Consider the following 20,857-nt stretch of genomic DNA (forward strand, 5'->3'; position numbering starts at 1 on the left):
GACAAAGAGACTCAGATACAACAGCAAACAATGATGCAATCTGGATGTAATTCAGTCAGTCATCCAGTTCTGCAGAGGCCTGGCAGTGAATTATTGAAAACCAGGAATCATCCAAGGCCTTCAGAGCCGATGCTGAACAAACTGTTGGAGCTTCATAAGAACTAGTAACCTGCTCTGTGTGTGTATCGCCTCTCGGACCTTACATGGCAAAACTCTACATTGCTGGAAAAAAAAAAACATTGAAACAAACTCTAGACGTCTTTGAAGGAGGAATGTCAAAGAATTTGGTTTCTATCTTAAGGTACTTTTACTAATCAAATGTAGAAATTTGATTTAAAAGATCGCTCCCCTTGATTTTCATTTAACTAAATGCTACTTTTAACATTCAGTAAAAAAATAGATTAATTGTTAATGTATATTTGTTTTCTTGTTACAGAAATCATGATTTCAAAATTAGTTTTACCAAAATCAATTCTCGGTCTTGGGATGGTTTCCAGAGAGTTGGCCGTCTCCTCTGGGAAACAGATTACAAGGATTTTAGATTTAAAATATTTATCAGTCAAATACAACATAAAAAATTGTCTTAATTCAACTCACTGACTGGATCCTCGTTTTTAGCTGGAGCACTCTGCAGCACAGACACAGAGTTACATAATGTCTCAGTGATGCAAAATAAAAACAGAAGAACCAGAAACCTGAGATGTTAAGATGCCCAAATTAATAAAACATTATTAGCTTAATAGTTGTGTGTTTCTTCTAAGAGCTAAGCTCCATAAGGTAGATAAATGAATGCATATTAAAACATCATTGTGTTAGGGCCACTGTTGATAAAAGACAGGAGCAGATTTGTTCTGTCTACAACGGTTCTCATACATTATTGTACAATAATGATACGTTTTAATTTGTCTTATTTATTAGCTTTCAAGTGTTTATTTCTAAGAAGAAACACACAATTATTAAGCTAATAAAGTTTTATTATTGTCATCTTAACATCTTAGGTTATTGCTTCATTTATTTCCTTTCCTGTTTTTCTACTTACTCTTTTCAAAAATAAACATTTTAACATGAAACTGATAGAAATAACAGTAAAACCCACCAGAGACATGTCGGCCATCAAGAGAAAGAGCAGGCAGAGAACATTTGGAGTCATTGTGGAGTTTCTCTGCAGCTCAACACCTGAGAAAATCAAAAGTAAAACAATTAAAATGAGGTTTTTCTCAGAACATGCAGATCCACAACGTGGAAATGCTGAAGGTTTCATTACCTGTAACTGATGAGATGAAGTCAGAGAGGATGAAGCAGCAACTGAAGCTGATGTTCAGCTGCTTCCTTTTTATAACCAGTTCAACCACTAGAAGTGACCACAGCCGATGTTTTTAACAGGATGAGTTTCATAAGTTTAGGTGCAGGAAGTAACGTCACACTTTGACATAAGTAGATTCTCACAGGTCTGATAGAAGTTACGGAAACTTCAAAACTGATCCCGTTTCTTAAGTTACAAACCAAAAATTAGGAGCAATTGTTTGTTATTTCGCCTGTCATAGCAGGAAAAATATAGGCTCCTTTTTTAAAGTCATATTTACACCATACATTCATGTCACAGTTCCAAACTAAACATTTAAATGCCAAACAAAATGTTTAGTTTGTAAAAAAAAAAAAAAAAAAAGAGTCTTGTGAAACAGCATAAAACCTCCTAATTGGTAAATTTCCTTTAAAATGTCTCATTGTATGTTTGAAGCTGAAATGCTGGATGTGTCAAAAGAGAAAAATAATCAATGATATTAATAAGATTTGGATAGAAGTTAATCTGGAATGGTTTGTAACAATGACTGTCATGAAGTGGCGGTGATAGCGGTGAAAGAGAACGCTGATGCCCCAGGTAGTAGGGCTGTAGTGATACAATAATCTCACGATACGATACACGATATTCTGCTCACGATACGATATATATTGCGATATTTGTCTAACGATACAATTTGATACACTTTTGCGATTTTCTGAAGGATTTTAGAGGGACAGAGCGATTTTGGTGACATTTTGTGACTGTTATAGAGTTGGATAGAATTAATTTAACTGAAAACTCAAATCCTCACATGGAGCAGCGCTATGCAAACCTTTGGTCACCAGGTCCAAAATAGTCAAAAGTACTTTCAGATCAAACTGAAAAAATAAATAAAATCAAACAAATAAAGTTGCCTGTTTATTGTATTTTATTTTGATTTTATTTACTTTTTTGTAGGGAAAGGATGTTGTTCATTGTAGATCTTAAACTTAGTTGAACTAACAACGGTACCGCCTTAAATTTACTTCTGACTTCTGCACAGAACCTCAGTTCTTATTTTTAAGCAGAGACCAGATAAGATCAGGTAAAGTGTTGAAATGACTTCAGGGTTTTAGAGATAAAAGTAAAAAACACAAACAAACACTCAGCTATCTGTTCCCAATCTTTGTTTTGAAACAGCTCTTTTTAAGCACACTTAAATAATCGTGATTATCAGATAAAATGTTCCTATCAGAAGAAAATAACCTGAATAAATGGAAAAAGTCATTTTCAAATGATTATTTAATCTATTAGGGGACATTAACTGAATCAATCTAGCCTTGTATGAAAACGTATCTTAATAAAACTTAACGTTGTTTATATCCTTATTTTCAGCCATTCCAACATGGTTTCACTCTAAAACATGCATTAATAATAAAGAGCATCTTACAAAGAGCAGCAGCCACATTCAGCCCCGGTGGGATCGGAGTGTTCATCAACGCTTGCTTTATGTAATTAGTTATTAATTGCAGTTAATTTATTATTAATTAAATTAGTAATAAAGTTCAAGTTTCTTTAACTGAATTGAAGCACTAATTCCAGAATCTTTGGCATCATAAGCCAAAATTAGTCTCTCATTAAGGAATGAATTCAGACCAGCAGCAGAAGAAACTCATCGCAACAAGGAATGATCACCGATCACTTCCTTCTGATCAACTCCCAGAATTTATTGACAAAATAGCCCAACTTTACAGATGGATTATTACACAAACAGTCTCTTTGTTAAAACTATGGACATTTTGTGAAGACAAAATGTCCATAGGTCCAAAGAAAAGATGAAAAAGGGACAGAAAATAAAAACTCGTTCTTGTCCAGAAGACGAGGGCGGCTGGTGCTGTAGCTGAGATTTTCAGCAGAACCGGCGGTACCGTTGGTTCAGAAAGAAAATAAACTTTAAATGGTAAATGGACTGAACTTATAGCGCTTTATCCGATCATTTTGACCACTCAAGGCGCTTTACACTAGTCACATTCACCCATTCGCACTCACAAACACACATTTATACACCGATACGCAGCTCGGTAGGCAATTTGGGGTCAAGTGCCTTGCTCAAGGGCACATCGACACGTGGCAGGAGGAAGGTGGAAGCGAACCTACAACCTTCCTATTGCAAGATGACTACTCTACCCACAGAGCCACTTTAAGACACTGTTAGTTTATAAATCATTCTCAGGTCTTCTGGCTCAGGATGCAGACCAGAACCAGAACTAGAACCAGAGGTTGAGAAGCAGCATTCAGCTTCTATGCAACACAAATCTGGAACAAACTTCCAGAAAACTGCAGAAACACTTAAGTTCCTTTAAATGTAGACTACAAACCCAGCAGGTTAGAGCTGCTTTAAATGGAACAATGCCCAACATATTTGATGCGTAATGATGATAAAAATCTAATGTCTGCTATTAGTTTCCACAACTAAATGATGTGTTTATGGTGTTTTCTTATGTTTTCGTGATGTAAAGCACTTTGAACTGTCGTGTTGCTGAAATTTGCTGTACAAATAAACTTGATTGATTGATTGATTGAAAAAATCCCATCCTAACCCTGTTGAAAGAAGTTGAGCAACAGACGAATGAGCAACATGCAGAAACAAACTGCTGAAGCAAACAGAAACTAAAATAGCTTTTTAATGCAAAGATGCTATCAGAGGCAGTGATGAGAACGTCGTGTCAAACCTTCTTAAAATGTGTTTCAGGGAAATATGATGCATTTCCACTGAAAGTAGCTAAAATAAAGTGCATGAGAATCACAAAATGTGTTTGTTCACACAACTCTTCAAGTTTTGGTATTTTAAGGATGAACATGACAATATAAATCAGTTTGTTTCAATAAAAACTGCAGTGTGTGTCTCTGTGTTTGGTGAATTTTAAAACATGTTTGTTTTTGAGACTTGATCAATTTTATTCAAGCAAAAGTAGTGACACTTCATAATAAAGTTACTCAAGTAAAAGTAAACAGTGCAGCGAAGTAAAAACACTAATAAAAGTACATTTTTCAAAAACGTGACTCAGAATGAAGTAAATGTAACTAGTTGAAGATAAAATAACTCCTGGTTTCTGTAAACTAAGTTTGATCATTTCTGGTTCACACTGATGTTAAATGATTAGTGTTAAAAATCTTCTGTTAGAATTTCTTTTTGTTTTGAGAAATGTTAAAAGTTTATGCTTTATTTTTCCTGCAGTTATAAAGTTTGTTGACTCGGTCGATGTCAGTGTTGCTCATTCCATTAGGGTTTCCAAAGCTGTGGATTCGATGAGACCTGGCAGCGATGGTTGGCCGCCCGTTTTTGGTGAAAGCATACCTGCAAAACAAAGCAAAACATTCATGGAAAATATAAGCGTCAGCATTTTTTCTTTTTAAATAAAAAACCCTCACATGATGGGAAAGACTTACTTCCTGTAATGCATGACAGAGTTGTAGTCGTAAGGAGATCCCATGTTGTTGGTCTTCACCTTCCAAAAGTTAAACTTTTGCTCTTTGTGAAAGAGCAAACAGGAAAAGTTTACGTTATTGTTACAGTGTGAATACATTTAACAGAAACAGGAGACACACACAAACTGAAACCAATTCATTCAAATGGACCATCTGTGTACGTTTACATCGATGTTACCGACCTGGTTTGATGTTCTGGAATAAAACGTGGATGTATTTATCTCTGTCCATGCGGACCTGCTCATGGTTGAAGCCCAGAGCGTGAAGGACCTCGTGGCTCACCGTAGAGGTTCGCAGACATTTATTTTTCTCCAGAGAGATGAACTGGCCTCCTCCCTGACGGCCAATGTAGGACCAACACCTGGAATACAAACACAAGCACACACAGAGCTAATGGCTAACTGCTAACGGCTAGCTGTAGTTTGACCATTATAAGTCAGAAATCTAAGAAGCTTATTCTAGAACAGGGTGTCCAAACTGTGGCCTGGGGGCCATTCGTCGTCCTTGTATTAATTTTGTTTGGCCCTGACTGCAATTCAAGAAATTTAGTCATCCAACAATTTGTAATTTTTTTAGGACGATGTTTTCAATGCTAAGTTTATAACTTCTTAAATAGAAAATGTTAACAATGGCACAAATATTTTTTTTTGTTATTTTTGGTTTTTTTTTCACAACTAAATTTTTATAATAAGTAGAACCACATCTATCTGGAGACTTTTACTGACAATCCAGCATTAGCTAGATCAGCTTTTATTGAATCTATTAAACTCGACTGGATTTGGAAAGAGTCTTAAAAGAAAGTGACCCAAATCCCGTTTTTATGCCTGAGAATAAATTTAAAAGAAACTGAAAACTGGATGTCTTTATTTTAACACAGCAAACATGCAAAATTTGAAGTTTGTCATCTACAATAAATAATATCTCTTTCCTACAAAAAAACCCACAAAAATGAAGAACTTTATTTAGTTCATTTTATTTTTTTATTTGTTTTTCTTCATCAGTGAGGGCTTTTGACGTGATGATTTTGGTCCAAGTGATAATTATTCGTCATAATCTTGCCTTTTGGAGAATTTGGTTCACTGAACCTAATTATAACTCGATACTCGTATCATATCACCTCCTCTCCTGATACAAATAAAACAGGACTGGGAAACAAGAACGAAGCAAAAACAGGAGCAGGAAGTGAAGCAGAAGGACAAAACGGAAACATTGTCTCATGTTTCCCATCTGGCCTCAGAAACATTGATAAGCAGAATGTGATGAAGATAATAAAAACGCCAGAGATCACACACAGCAGTTTGGTTTGCAACTGCAGGATTTTGGACATGGAAGATTGTGACACAACAAAAGAACCTCAAGCTAAACCCTCGAAGGGAGAAATAAAGGCAAAATCTAAATGAAGTAACCAAATCAAACCCCAAATCTAAGTGAGCACCCAAAGAAATTAAATAATAAACTCAGAACTGAATTTAAACAATAAGATAAACAATAAAGACACAAACAAAACTGGAAACAAAAATGCTCAAATGAATGGAAGTAAAAGTCTCAGCAAAGAAAATAGAGATACGAAAGTGCACGTGTGTGTGTACATGTGTGTACATGCGTGCGTGTGTTTGAGTCCGTGTGTGTCTCTGTGTACATTTAGGTGTACTTGTTTATATTACACGCGGCGTCCTGAGCACGGGAGCACACCAATGTTGAGGGGCCCGGCTACTTTGTGGGCCCAAAATGCTGGACCCTGCATGGAAACCACTCTAAAGCAGCTTGGGATGCTCTCCTAACATGCCTCATGCATTTTTTTCACTTGGCCCACAAGGTAGCAAAAACTGGAAAAGTGTGTATCAATTGTGTGTCAAAGTGGGGTCCCCCTGCTGTTTTAAGATGGTACTGCAAGTAAACATATGTGTGTGTGTAGGTGTTCATGTGTGTGTACGCGTGTGTGTGTGTGCGTGTGTGTGTGTTCATGTTCCTACCCGTCGTTAGGTTGAGTATAGAAATAAAGGTAATCAAAATTCTTCGTTTTAAACGGTACAAAGCGGATGCAGGTGGACATGTTGAATCTTTCCAGAACTCCAAGGATTCTGTTTCGTTCTGCCGGAGCTGAAAAAAAACAAAAACAAAAGAAAACTTAGTACCTATATTACTAAAAATACAGATACAGTTAAAATTATTAGGCACCCTATGAAATTCTAAGTTTTTTTCAAAGATTCAAAAATGTGTTTTTAATTCAGCTTTTCTATTTATTCTGGATGCTTACATTTATTTAGTTCTTGCACACAAAAACAATTTTTTTTCCTGAAAATCAAAACCTTGAACATTCAAAATAAATCGTTGCTCTGATGCTAATATTCAGTCACGTTTTGTAGTTTGTAGCAAGTCTTTGCATCTCTCCAGAGGAATCCTCCAGATTTGATGGTTCTCTCATGGACTCTGCTCTTTAATGGGTCAGGGCTTTGAATGGGCCAGTCAGGAACGTTCAGCCTGGTTTTCAGGATGCAGCTCATGTTGTTGTGTTGGGAGACAAAGCGACAACCCAGACCCGGTTCTGCTGCTGCTTTGGTCTCATCTGGCTTCAGTATCCATAATCTTTGTCCAGATTGTCCTTGAACGTGTCTCTTCACAGTCCTTTTCTGTTCAGAGCTCTGATAACTTTACATTTTCTTCTCCTGCTTTGTGAGCATCAGCCATTTCTTTTTGTCAAGTCTAAATGGAATTCTTTTGTTTTTGGTGCGATGCTTCCTCAGGTGACAGCCCAAAGCCTTAATGAGAATTTTATTGGTGATTGATTGAATACAAGTGAAAGCACATGATTTCACAGCAGTGGTTTGTGCTTTGGCTAAATAAAAAGGCCAGTTCTTAAGGGGGGTAATAATTGGGTTTTTGTGAAAATTTTTTTTTAAGAATTCAAAATAAAAAGTAGGATGTTTGGAAAGGTCATACTGAAAAATCATTGATCTGTTTAACAGCATTTGAGAAATCTTTGAAAAAGCGTAAAGTTTCAGCAGCAGGTGTAAATTTGACCTCAGCTGTAAGTCTTTTTGCATGGTTCACATGAAGCTTACAGTAATTAGAGTCGATGTAGTACGGTATGTAGACGTACTCTCCAGATTTGAACCACTTGCAGCCTACGACGGTGCACGGGTCAGCATTCCTCTTTAAGATTTTTGGCATAGCAATGTCGTCATATCGCTTTGGCCCTGCAACACAGCAAATGACACGCAGACACAGACAGGAATGCAAAAACAAGACTGCAATTTCAAATTAATCTGACATCAAAAACATGCGTATTTGTTTGTTTGTTTTACAGACTAGTGTTAGAATAATATTTTTTTTCTCATTATTATCTGCCAGGTTGTTTGTTTTGAGCTTGTGTCTCACCTTTGTCAGCTTGTAGTTGTGGGAAGCTTTTAAAGATATCCATAAACTCTTCTGAGAAAGAAATGTTGCCAGAACCTTTGGTTAAATTTATGCATTTGATGTGTCAGATAAAAAAGATCTTTGTTTCAAACTCACTGGGAGACTGAGCTGGTTCTACTACCGGACTCTGGAACACAGACGTAAGAAAACTGCATCATTTTGGTGACGCTTTGCTACATGTTTGTTGGCAAACGAATCAAAAAAACATTTTGTTCTAAATCTTTTAAATGTTGAAACTTATTTTTGAACATAAATATAATCAAAACCAAGCACAGCCTTTCATAAATCTTCAGTTTTATCTAAGCAGTGAGGTGAAACAGTAAAACGTAGTTTAATCCCGTCATCATAAACTTACCATGTTAACCACTGAGATGAAGAGAAGGGACAGAAAAACCAGGATCATGATGAAGGTCCTGAAGCTTCAACGTAATGAAAATATGTTTTCTTTTTGTTTCAGGTTAAAAGGCAACACATGCAAACATGATGAAGAAAAGAAATGAGAGTTAAAGGAGAGTCAGAGAGCCGTTTACCTGAAGGAGCAGCTGAGGCTCAGGTCCCGTCTGACACAAGAAAACGCTGACCAAGCTTTTTATACCCATCATTAATCCAGATGGGATCAATCCAGAACTAGACAGTCTGTTCCTAAAATAAACCAATGATGTTACAAGTTGCTGATGAAATTTGTTACTGTTTGTTTGGTCCTGTCTTTGCACAATGTAGCAGTTTTTAACGCAGCTCATGTTAATGTCCAGCTGCTATTTATAAGGAAGCAGATCTTTTTCTAAAAAGTCACTGAATAAAATATAAAATGGAAAAGAAACAGAATCCCATCTGAAAACAAAATGCCTTTAGCTCTCAAAATGTTAGGCTGTTTTCTCCCAGAAGTTTGGGTGATTTTAAATCTCTTCTGAAAACTAATTTGTTTTTAAGTCTTGGAGCTGGAGGATCAGGACGGTGATGTTACTATTGTTCTACTTTTATTGCTTATTTTATCCTGTGTCATTGTTATTTTTGCATGCTCTTTTAATGTACGTATTGTATGTGCTATTATTATAATTAATTCTACCACATTTCTGCAGGGAGGTCATGATATTAACCATATGCAGAACATAAATATGTTAATATTATGAGGCAAAGCACAGTGGCATTTTGTGAGTCAGCTTTTCTGTATCTCATCTAGCAAATTAAAAGCTACATCCTTTCTAACATGAGTATTCATCACAAAAGTTTCAGTAACTCGTCACTTACAGCTCCAGAATGTAACTTTTATATGAAAAATATTTTTACATACTTGTTAATATTATCATTATGTTCAGACAGTATCATATAAGACAGATAATCTGTGCAAAACTCGAGATCCTGTGCAGAAACAAACCACTCAGTCAGAAACAACCAATCAGAGCCAGGAGGCGGGTCTTAGCACTGTCAATCACTCTCATCCACTTGGTTTTTGCTAAGCTACAGCTGGTTCGCCACAACATAGCCTGCTAGTTAGCATAGCCACAGATGACTGCGGATAAACAGTTTTCCTGTAACTTTAAGTTGTTTTTCCACCATTAGCTGATTGAGCAGCGTACAGGAGGTTGATTAGCAGAGAATAAAGAAACACTGATGTTGGAATGATCACATTTTATTTGGTAGTTGATTGAATGGATTACAACATCGTTAAATCTCAGAAAACAAACATGTTGGTCACAAGAACCAAACTTGTGGGATGAGATCTTGTTGCATTATGTTGATAAAAACATTTTTTAGGTCAAATGTGATTGGGAAACTTTTACATTTTACATTCCCATAGATTGTACATTCTTGAAAAATGTACTTTTATTGAGACATTTTATACCATTCCAATCCATCTTTCCATCTTCCACAGCTTTTATGACACATCATAATTTACTTAACCAAAATTCCCCTTAGATTTATCTTCAATTGAAACATTCCTTTTCATTTTTTATAGTAGATGCAAAAAAAGAAAGCCAACCCAAACTCAAAAGAAAAACTTTTTTGTTAAGAAATCCTTCACTGATAAACACCAATATGTATTCTGACGTTAGATGGAGATGTAATACCACACTCGTCCAGCAGGAGAACCTGCCGTATATTTTTTAAAATTTGATCCAAAAATCAGCTTCTTTATGTAAGAGACGACTGTCTTCAGCAGTTATGTAGTTATATAGATATATAGTAAATGAAACGGCAGAAAAAGAGTTTCTGCTGCTTTGAGATGAGATTTTGTGAGAGGAGCAGGTCAGAGCCGGGTAACGTTGGCGAGCTGAAGTTTCTCCTTTACTCTGTTGAAATTTAAGTTGAGAGAAAAAGTTCTGTAAATGACACAAGCTCCTGGAAACGCTAGAGAAATTTTAAAAAAGCTTAATGTTTTACTCACAGCATCCGTAGAGCTTGTTGATGCGGGCGATGTCGTTGGCGCTCATCGACGTGGCCCTTCCAAAGTCGAGGGAAGGATTAGCTTTGGAAAGGAGAGTCGGTTGGCCGTTTTTGGAGAAGCCATACCTGGAAGAAGGAGGAAGTGATGAACAGAATGCATCTGCACTCAGACTGTAAACAACAAGCTTTGTGTAACACAATAGAAGATAATTGTGAAGCCACAGACAAAGACTCACTTGTTGTAATGCATAACAGAGTTGAAGTCGTAGGGAGTGCCCAGGTTGTTAGTCTGCACCTTATCAAAGTTTTTTTCATTCCCTGGTTATGAAAAAAAACTTTTTAAATTGTAACTTTATTTATGGAAATGTCACTTTTCCACAGCAAAAGATAAAAGTAGAACATGAGGCAGAGTGATCTTACAGTTTAAATGTCAGTTTCCAAATTTCCCACACAAAAACCACTGACTTCTCTGTGATTTAGGTCATTTGGAAAGTGTTAAGTCCCCTTTGAAAGGCTGAATGGATTCAAATACAAAGAGTTTCTGGCCAAATGTGGAAAATACAGAAATCTCTGACTTGTTTAAAATCATTTCGTTTTCAGGTCTAACTATTTGCTCTGCTCTTTGCTGAAGATGCTCTGCAGATATTAAGCCCTGTTTGTTTGTGTGAGTGAGCCGACCTGGGATGATGTTCTCAGGGAGGACCTGGACATAGGAGTCTCTGTCAGAGCGGACCTGTTCGTGGTGGAAGCCCAGAGCGTGGCTGACCTCATGCTGCACTGTGGAGTGGTACAGGCAGCCATTTTTCATCAGAGACACGACCTGTAGTCCGCCCTGACGGCCCAGGCTGGACCAGCACCTGATGGGGAGATCAGAAGGAGATCAGTGGAAACGTGTGGAAGTAAAAAGCACAGCATGTGAGTGTGTGACTGTTCCTACCCGGTTCCGGAGTAGAAGTAAACAAAGTCCTGATGGGTCACATTCTTCCAGACAAAGCGAATACAGGTGGAGGTGTGGAAGCTCAGCAGGCCCCGGAGGATGACGTTACGCTCTTCTTGGGCTGCAGGGCAAAACAAAACACTCAAAAGATTTTGTACCAAGGTCCTAACTACAAAGCATGGTTGGCATTTAAACTCCAACACAGACACCATCTGTTCCCTCTGTCTTCTGAAATAAACAGGATGAAACATGTAAAGGTTTGGACTATTTTAAAGACCAATGTGTATTTATTCAGGTGCTGGTTGTGCTCACTGTATAAGGGGGAGATCTGGACGGGAACGTAGACATAGCTTTCAGATTTGGGCCATTTGCAGCCGGTAGCTGTGCATGGGTCTGCGTTCCTCGATTTGCTTGGAGCAATGTCACCGTAGATCAGTGGAGTTTCTGTAGAGCCACAAAACACACAAAAGAGTGAACATTTATTCTTATGAACCATTTTCATACAATCCTATTTCTTTGACCTCTGCCTCTTACACAAGACATACTGTATTTAACTGGCCAATGTAAGCGCTACAGTTAGCTGACTGTATTCAGCTCTCAGGACTTTACAAAGTCTTTTACTATTTATTCTTATTAAACATGAGGAACCAATATGTAGTTTTATACTTTTACCTTTTTGTCTCTCTTTTGGTTTTGTTGCTTTGCTTGTATTTCATGTAAAGCACTTTGAACTGCCTTGTTGCTGAAAATGTGCTGCATAAATAAAACAACCTTACCTTCCCTTTATTACAATGTTTTTAAATTGCTATCCTGGTAATAAATTGTCCAGATTACAATTAAACAAATTAATCACTTTCTTATTAATTAAAAGTAACTAATGAAATGTATGGAAATTATGCAAAGAGTTTTTCATCTGAAATGCAGATGAAAAATACCCAGTTTCTTATCATGCATGAAGATTTGACAAAGACAAACCATTAAGCTAATTTCTGAGAAATAAATCAGCCGACTTATTAATAGATGAAGATTCTTTTTGTTTGTCTTGACTTGTAAATATGAAATTACATTCGAAGTTGTTGGGTTGTGTGAAATTGCTGTCTTACGTATTCTAGCGTTTGCTTTGGAGATGACATCCGTGACGTCCGTCTTCTCTGTGGGAGGAAGGGAAGAAATTCACATGTCAGAGATTTCAGGATCACTTCAGGTTTCTTTCATTTTTTCAGTAACACTTTATTTGGAGGGGGATGAATAAGGGTGCGTTCACACTGCAGCCTGAAGTGACTCAATTCCGATTTTTTTGGCAATTCCGATTTTTTTTGCCAGAGCCGTTCACACTGCCAGTAAATGCGACCTGTATGTGTTCTGTGGTGTAAACAGGAGCAGCATATTAACAACTTAATTCTCATATAGTCCGTCATGGTTGTTGTTTTGCTTCCCACTTGCGTGTATCAGGACGCAGAATTGTGAGATTTGTTGAGAATCAGTGACGTTCAGTTTGGATTAATGCAACCTGGACGTTATGTTGCATTTGAATCGGATACGTATCGGATATGGGTCACATTCGAAATAGAATCTGACTTGTGCTGTTCACACTGTCATGAAAAGATCAAATACAGGTCGCATTATGTCAAAAAAATTGGAATTGAGTCACTTCAGGCTGCAGTGTGAACACATCCATCCATCTTCTGCCGCTTATCCGGGGTCGGGTCGCGGGGGCAGCAGCTTCAGAAGGGAGGCCCAGACATCCCTCTCCCCAGCCACTTCTTCCAGTTCCTCCGGGGGWACCCCAMGGCGTTTCCAGGCCAGCCGAGAGACATAGTCCCTCCAGCGTGTCCTGGGTCTTCCCCGAACACCTCACCAGGGAGGCATCCAGGAGGCATCCTTACCAGATGCCCGAGCCACCTCAACTGGCTCATCTCGACGTGGAGGAGCAGCGGCTTTACTCCTGGATATCTGAGGGACACGGTCGAACGCCTTCTCCAAGTCCACAAAACACATGTAGACTGGTTGGGCGAACTCCCATGCACCCTCCAGGACCCCGCTGAGGGTGTAGAGCTGGTCCAGTGTTCCACGACCAGGACGAAAGCCACACTGCTCTTCCTGAAACCGAGGTTCGACTATCCGACGGACCCTCCTCTCCAGGACCCCTGAATAGACCTTCCAGGGAGGTCTGAGAGTGTGATCCCCCTGTAATTGGAGCACACCCTCCGGTCCCCCTTTTTAAACAGGGGGCCCACTACCCCAATCTGCCAATCCAGGGGAACTGCCCCCGATGTCCATGCAATATTGCAGAGTCTCGTGAGCCAACACAACCCCGCAACATCCAGAGCCTTAAGAAACTCCGGGCAGATCTCTTCCATCCCTGGGGCCCTGCCACCGAGGAGCTTTTTGACCACCTCGGCGACCTCGTCCCCAGAGATTGGAGGGCCCGACCCAGAGTCCCCAGGCTCAGCTTCCTCAACAGAAGGCATGTTGGTGGGACTGAAGAGGTTTTCGAAGTATTCCGCCCACCGGCCCACAACGTCCCGAGTTGAGGTCAGCAGCACACCATCCCCACTATAAACAGTGTTGGTGCTGCACTGCTTCCCCCTCCTGAGATGCCGGATGGTGGACCAGAATAACCTCGAAGCCGTACGGAAGTCTTTCTCCATGGCCTCTCCAAACTCCTCCCATGCTGAGTTTTTGCCTCAGTGACCACCCGAGCCGTGGGAGGAACGGCCCCCCTGATCTGAACTCAAGTGGTGTTCTGTTGTTGGACTTCTGTGCTTGTCACGGAGTGTCCATCACGAACACCATGTTCAGGCATAAGGGCGTCCATATGTGCACTTGGCACCAGGACACCCGAGGCCACAGTTCGATGATCGATTTTGTCATCGTTTCATCGGATCTGCTGCCGTATGTCTTGGACACTCAGGTGAAGAGAGGTGCGGAGCTGTCCACTGACCACTACCTGGTGGTGAGTATTAATGAAAGTAACTAATGAAATGTAGGGAAATTATGCAAAGAGTTTTTCATCTGAAATGCAGATGAAAAATACCCAGCTTCTTATCATGCTTGAAGATTTGACAAAGACAAACCATTAAGCTAATTTTTGAGAAATAAATCAGCCGACTTATTAATAGATGAAGATTCTTTTTGTTTGTCTTGACTTGTAAATATGAAATTACATTCGAAGTTGTTGAGTTGTGTGAAATTGCTGTCTTACTTATTCCAACGTTTGCTTTGGAGATGACATCCGTGACGTCCGTCTTCTCTGTGGGAGGAAGTGAAAATATCCACATGTCAGAGATTTCAGGTTCACTTCAGGTTTCTTTCATTTTTTTGGCAACACTTTATTTGAAGGGGGGTGAATAAGACTGACATGACACTTTCATAAACATGACATAACATCTATATGGCAACAGTCATTAATATTCATGAAGGCTTATTCATGTTCATGACAGGAGTAATGTCATGTTTATAAAAGTGTCATGACAGTCTTATTCGCCCCCCCTTCAAATAAAGTGTTACCATTTCTTCTACTCACTGATTAGGTTTACACTGTCAGCTGCTTTCTGCAACACAAACGGAGATTTTAGCATTTTATGACAAAACACATTTCTTCTGTTTCACGGCGGTTTGGACATTTCCTGTTGATGCTGCTTTACAAACCCAATATATCTAAACACATTAGCCTTCCCTGAGTTGGATGAAACAAATTAGTTTTATTTTTCTCCCTTCAAACTTACCAGAGGAACAGCCGCCATCGAGATGGCAAGGAAGAAGAGGACAACTGCAAACATCTTGCTTTTTCTCTGCAGGGAAGCTTCTGACCTGAAAAAAATCTAAACAGAGTTTTGTTGTTGAGTTACAAGTTTAAGTCTTGGAAAATAAAAGCAATTTATTAAACCAATAAGAGAGGAGATGAATGTGAGTGGAGGAGAGGAGGCTACCTGTCAGTCCAGGAGTCTGAGGCTGGAAGCAGAAGGAGCTCAGCCTCCCGCCTTTTAAGCGCTGCGAACGCTGGGTGTGCCTCAGGGCTCATTGTTTGAGCATCATTAACCTGTCATGACTCTTAATGATCTTAGATTAAAGTAGTAATACACCATGTTTTTCCATCACATTGAGGAAGTTGTAAAATTTTCAGTTTCACGCAAATGTTTTGCTACTTGAGTTATCGTTTGGAAACTAGCAATGTAAAGGTGTAATAAAATTAAAATGCTTGGAAAGAGTCAAATCTGCAGTTCAGAAATAGAAACATACTCACAAAAATAGAAAGAGCAAAAGAACCACCTCAACTTTCGATCTCTAATTATATGTTAAGTTAAATTTATTCAGCTTACATTATTATTTTTAGTATAAATAATCCAAGGTTGTGATTTAATTGACCTGAAAATAAACTTGAAGTGGATTTTAGGAGAAGCTTTGAGCTGAACACAGTTTGGATTTTAATGATCAGAAAATTCACAGAATGAATTCAGAGATATTAGAAATTATTTATTCGTAGTAAAGTTTTCCAGTCGCTCAGCAACATTTTCCGCATTCCCAATCCAGGATTGATGTTCTGGATCTGCTCTGGGTCTCCAGACTCTCAAACTGACTCGTTTAAAAAAGTTGGAGCTGAAGCTTCACTCTGGATGGAAAAAGTTTTTCTAAGCATGTGGAGGAAGTTTGTTGTTGTGATCTTTTTAAATTATGTCAAAAACCACATTTAATGAGATGACAGCAGGCATGTGGATGGACCAGTTAATCCAGGACCGCGGCTTTTAACTCACGTTGTTGTTCCTCCACTTAATAATAGCCACATTGTTGAAGAAATGCCAGCCTGTCAGTCACTCAGCTGCTTCATTGTACCATAAGATTGTTACTGTGGAAGATGATAATTCACTTGAATTTTTCCTGCTTAACGCAAAGGCTTACGCCCAACCTGCAATTAAGAACAATAATCTGTAAAGTCCCGGCAAAAGAGTTCTTTCTACCGCAGATGCTTGTAAACTTCTTCCAGGGCTTCTGCTGCATCAACCGGTCAGCAGCCTCCAAGTGGCTTTGTAACCAGTGATGGTCTACAAACCATCAAATCCGACCTTCTGGGTTTACTGGCCACCATTCTCAAGAGCAGAGGTGTTCAAACTGCGGCCCAGGGGCCATTTGCAGTCCTCTGATGGATTTTGAGTGGCCCAGATGGAGCAAATCTGGCTTGAAAGCATAGACCAGTGGTTCCCAAACTACGGCCCGTGGGCAGGATCCGTCCCGCCTCCACATTTGGTCCGGCCCCCTGAACAATACCAGAGAGCATTTAGATCAGGGGTGCCAAACTCCAGTCCTCAAGGGCCGCTGTCCTGCAGTGTTTAGATGTGCCACAGGTACAAAACACTGGAATGAAATGACTTAATTACATCCTCTTTATGTAGATAAGTTCTCCAGAGCCTTGCTAATGACCTAATTATTCTATTCAGGTGTGGTGCAGCAGAGGCACATCTAAAGGTTGCAGGACACCGGCCCTCAGCACTGGAGTTTGACACCCCTGATTTAGATCTTTTCCCAGGTGTGTCTCGTTCCCTTGATTACCCCGTGTGTATTTAGTCCCACCTGTTGTCTGTGTTCTTCGTGGGATCCTCGTCGTGTGTACCAGTCTGCTTCCCTGTGTTCCTTGTGCTCCCCATTGTTCTGTACCTCGTCATCTACCATTAAATTCATCACTTCATCATCTTACCTGGATCTCAGCGTTTCTCCTCACCTCAACCAACACCCATTATGACAATAAGGTTTTAATAGGGAATTGAAATTTGAGAATGTTGTTGATCAGTTAAATAGCATTGAGGGGAAAAAGATTAAATTTTTTTTAAATAATACGGGGATCATTATGAATTTCCTACTACTCTATTTATTTTAATAATGGTGAACTGAAAATTATTTCTGTATTCTACACTGTAAAAACTCAAACTCTCCACATGTTTTTAGTCTAGTTTCTATTGCAAATATTTTTGTTCACACAGGATGGGAGAAAGCTAACTCACATGTAATTTTTCACCAACTTATACAAGCTTTTTAAAGTAAATTATTCCTTAGTATTGATGAAAAAGTTCTAGTTTTTTTAATGTTTTCCTCCATTTTATAAGTGGGGACAACAAGATGGCGGCAGAGCAGAATAATCTGACAGGGGGAGAGAAAAACGAGTTACATCTATAATGATGAGCTTGATTTCAGACACAGACACAACCTTGGGAAACTCAAATACTACACACTGTGAAGACATAATGAAGGAATAAGATATCTGCAACTAAGATATCAGAATATAAATACATAAAAATCAAGAGAATAAACTAAAAGTGATCTTGAGCTGAAGAGATGAACTAACGTGAAAAGACGGACGAGTTTTAAAGGAAAGTGAAACTCAAGTCCAGAGTTGACTCAACTGCTTTGTCTCCTTTTTCTTTGTTCTATAGAAAGAAAAGAAAACACAGACCATCATCTGTCTTCAGTTTTTGTTTAACCGTGTCCATTTCTAGCACATGGCCATTCACTGAACTATTTGTGCTTTGAACTTTTATTTTTATAATTCTGCTCTGATTTTAACAGAAAGCAAACAAATAGATAATTTGGGGACTTTTACTCTTGAAACCAGAAGAGAAGTAAAAATAAATAAAACTTTAATGACTCCTCATGATCATCATGAAGAGTCGATACCTTTGGATTCTTTTGATTAATCTGACATGCCGCCTGCAGGTGTGAAAGCTTAGGAATCAGTTAGAAAGCTTGACTTGGCAAGTCTTTTGTTGGCTTAGGAATAATTACCATCATCTTTCTATCTTTGATCCAGCAACAGTTTCATGTCTGGTCGGACTGGTTCTGCTGGCAGCGTTTGTTCCGTTTGGTCATAAATGTCACAATGTCACGTCTTTGTAAATGATTCTCTCTTTTTTTAGCTCCTGCTTAAAATTACTCAACATTTGATGATTAATCCCAGATAAATAAAATAAAATAAAATCAGTAAGTAATTTAAATAATCTGTCATGATGGGTCTAATGCTTTTTGCCCACATGCAGAAACACTCAGAGAGATGGACGTAAAAAAATGTTTATTGCAAAAATACAAAATCAAACAAAGAAGCTCTGCTAGAGATGTCAGCGGGTCGGAGTCCGGGTGCGTCTGCACACAAGGGAAGAGAGGTTAGACGGTTTCACAGGGGGTGAAAAAAGGAGATAACTAATGGCCGGGAGCTCCGTTCTTACTTGAAAAAACAAGTGGTGAATGACGGATGGAGGTACGTGGTTCCAGATTGAGGAGAGAGCTGATGTAGGCTGGGTGGAGATGGACCAGGTGTTGGAGGGTGGGCAGGTCAGATATGTCCCTACAGAGGAGCTGCAGAGCAGACAGCAGAGGCGTCACGGAAAAAGGTTTCTTCTGGACTGGTGAACTAGAGAAAACCAATCCCAAGGGCCTCAAAGGATTCCTGAAGGAGAGTCACAAGAGTAGGGCGAGAGCCTGAACAAACTCGTGTCAAAACACTGGAAGACTTTAGAGCAGCGGTTCTTAACCTGGGTTCGATCGAACCCCAGGGGTTCGATGAGTCGGTCTCAGGGGTTCAGCGGAGCCTCTGCCGCGGAGGTAAAGACACACTTGTGTAAAGTCGCAATGACGCTTCCCGCTTTTCCATCACTTGCTGCAGAGGATCACGTTACATAGCTTAGCCAATCAGAGCTGTGGAGGAGCTCCGATTGAAGGAGCTCCACTCTCAGCATGGATTTGAACTTTTGTCTTTAATTACTTCAGCAAAGCTCACAGTTTTTACCAAAATCTATAGTCTAAATCTGCACCTTAGTCGCATCTTTTCGGGGTTGGTACTGCCTCTAGTGGTGTGGGGGTGGTTACACAGCTAATATAATTACATTACTAAATCAGAATACCGCAAAGTATTTTGTGTGTCAGGGTGGCTGGAATAAGAAGGGTTTGGTGAATGCGCATATGCAACTGGGAGGTTCGGTACCTCAAAAAAGGTTAAGAACCACTGGTGTAGACCAAACACACTGAGGAGCTAGAGTACCAAAAACTGGCAAACACTCTGGCAAGAAAGTGTTGGCTGTCTGCTGCTCATATACTCCTCCAGACAATGATTCCTCTCAGGTGTGGAGAGTTGAGAGCCTGCAGGCACGCCCTCCCCAGCAGAGTGACCCAATGGCTCCCTCTGGTGGACTGGCGAAGAACTGAAAAGGAAACGCACTAATCCCCACCACCTGGAACCCAACATAAACATTCCTTTTGGCTCCATTTTTCACAGTTATTGAAACATGGCATCTCTAAGGCAACATTGTTTTTTTCTCCTCCTGTCATGACTGTAAATTTGTGTTTCTTCTCATTAAATCTTTTATCTCTGATCTGCTCCCACAGCCTCACAAAACAACAAGTTGATCCAATAACTTATTTCTATGCAAAAATAAAAAATATATCAATAAAGCAGGAAAGAGCACAACTACAGATAGATATGGATATTTACTTTAACTAGACAACCTACTTAATTGAATTACAATAAAATATGTGAGATATTTGAACTTCTCACACAAATCCAATATACTTGAGATTTTTATAACTGAATCATGCAACTATAAATATTTTCAGTGGGAAACCCATCAAATAATTTATTTGTTTTGTTCTGTAAAATCTGTTTATTTTTGTTCAGTGGTAACTATAGCAACAAGAAATGTGTCGATTTTGCCTAAAGGCATTGTGCGTTGTCTCACCTCAGAGCGTCGGTTCAATTAAAGATCGTCATATTTAAGGGAATAATAGAAAAACCAAACATGTCAGAAAACTGAAACATCATTTAAATGTACAGCAAAAACCCAATTTAAAAATATTTTGTTTAAAAACAAGGTAACACCTCAACATGAATATATATGAAGTCTATTGTCTTTGTATTAGAGCTGTATACTTTTGTAAAATTTGTTTTGTTTTGTTGCTGATCAAAAGGACAGATTAGTCAGAAAAGGCTCACTATTTGGTTTCATCTTAAAGCAGTGAGTGAAAACTAAAAGAAAATGTAATTTGACTAGACGAACAAACTTATTGAAGCTAAAATATTTTTATTTTTATTAATGCAGTTTGAATATAGATAAAGGGTCTAAGAATGTCCAGGGGTTTCATGTTTCTCTTTTTCAAGTTTAAAGAGGTAAGATCTTTAAATACACATCACTCCTACTTCAGTGCTGTCCTTACTATTGTCTTCAATATATTATCAAGAAAGAAATAACTCAAACTTCAAGTTTTTCTAACTTGATTAATCTTTTTAAATCTTTTTAAGCCATCAGCTTGTATTTGATGCTAATAAATACTGTCTACAGTATTTCAGTATGTCCCAAATGTTGTTGTTATGAGAGGGGGGGCCAGGGGGG

The 20,857-nt window shown here is 38.9% G+C and overlaps 3 protein-coding genes and 1 long non-coding RNA gene across 4 annotated transcripts in view; all 4 read right to left on the reverse strand.

The window, feature by feature from the left end:
- The window catches only part of LOC103463025 (low choriolytic enzyme-like), a 5,330-nt gene extending 3,374 nt beyond the window's left edge, over positions 1-1,956 (reverse strand). The window contains exons 1-4 of the mRNA XM_008406137.2: positions 1,265-1,956; positions 1,097-1,176; positions 598-628; positions 435-514 (exon numbers count right to left, since the gene is read on the reverse strand). Coding sequence (XP_008404359.1) covers positions 435-514; positions 598-628; positions 1,097-1,150 — 165 coding nt within the window. The 5' untranslated portion in view covers positions 1,151-1,176; positions 1,265-1,956. The remainder of the gene's footprint in view (positions 1-434; positions 515-597; positions 629-1,096; positions 1,177-1,264) is intronic.
- A 1,971-nt stretch (positions 1,957-3,927) lies between these two features.
- On the reverse strand, positions 3,928-8,744 carry LOC103462952 (high choriolytic enzyme 2-like). The gene is made up of 9 exons (XM_008406023.1): positions 8,698-8,744; positions 8,523-8,586; positions 8,264-8,294; positions 8,129-8,179; positions 7,813-7,947; positions 6,724-6,850; positions 4,933-5,111; positions 4,712-4,793; positions 3,928-4,619 (listed from the first exon to the last, which is right to left on the reverse strand). Exons 2-9 carry the CDS (start codon positions 8,568-8,570, stop codon positions 4,478-4,480), a joined length of 795 nt encoding a protein of 264 aa, XP_008404245.1. The 5' UTR covers positions 8,571-8,586; positions 8,698-8,744; the 3' UTR covers positions 3,928-4,477.
- A 1,043-nt stretch (positions 8,745-9,787) lies between these two features.
- LOC103462951 (high choriolytic enzyme 1-like) lies at positions 9,788-15,306 on the reverse strand. Its single transcript, XM_008406022.2, has 10 exons — positions 15,218-15,306; positions 15,016-15,043; positions 14,695-14,742; positions 12,593-12,640; positions 11,802-11,933; positions 11,490-11,610; positions 11,231-11,409; positions 10,789-10,870; positions 10,554-10,678; positions 9,788-10,458 (listed from the first exon to the last, which is right to left on the reverse strand). Coding segments are annotated over exons 1-10 (819 nt in total). The 5' UTR covers positions 15,272-15,306; the 3' UTR covers positions 9,788-10,456.
- Positions 15,307-18,529: 3,223 nt separating this feature from the next.
- On the reverse strand, positions 18,530-20,833 carry LOC103462950 (uncharacterized). The gene is made up of 3 exons (XR_533425.2): positions 19,513-20,833; positions 18,701-18,921; positions 18,530-18,617 (listed from the first exon to the last, which is right to left on the reverse strand). It is a non-coding gene; the product is annotated as an uncharacterized LOC103462950 (long non-coding RNA).
- Between the last annotated feature and the right edge of the window lie 24 nt (positions 20,834-20,857).

This window comes from Poecilia reticulata, linkage group LG3 (genome assembly GCF_000633615.1).
Source record: "Poecilia reticulata strain Guanapo linkage group LG3, Guppy_female_1.0+MT, whole genome shotgun sequence".
NCBI lineage: Eukaryota > Metazoa > Chordata > Actinopteri > Cyprinodontiformes > Poeciliidae > Poecilia > Poecilia reticulata.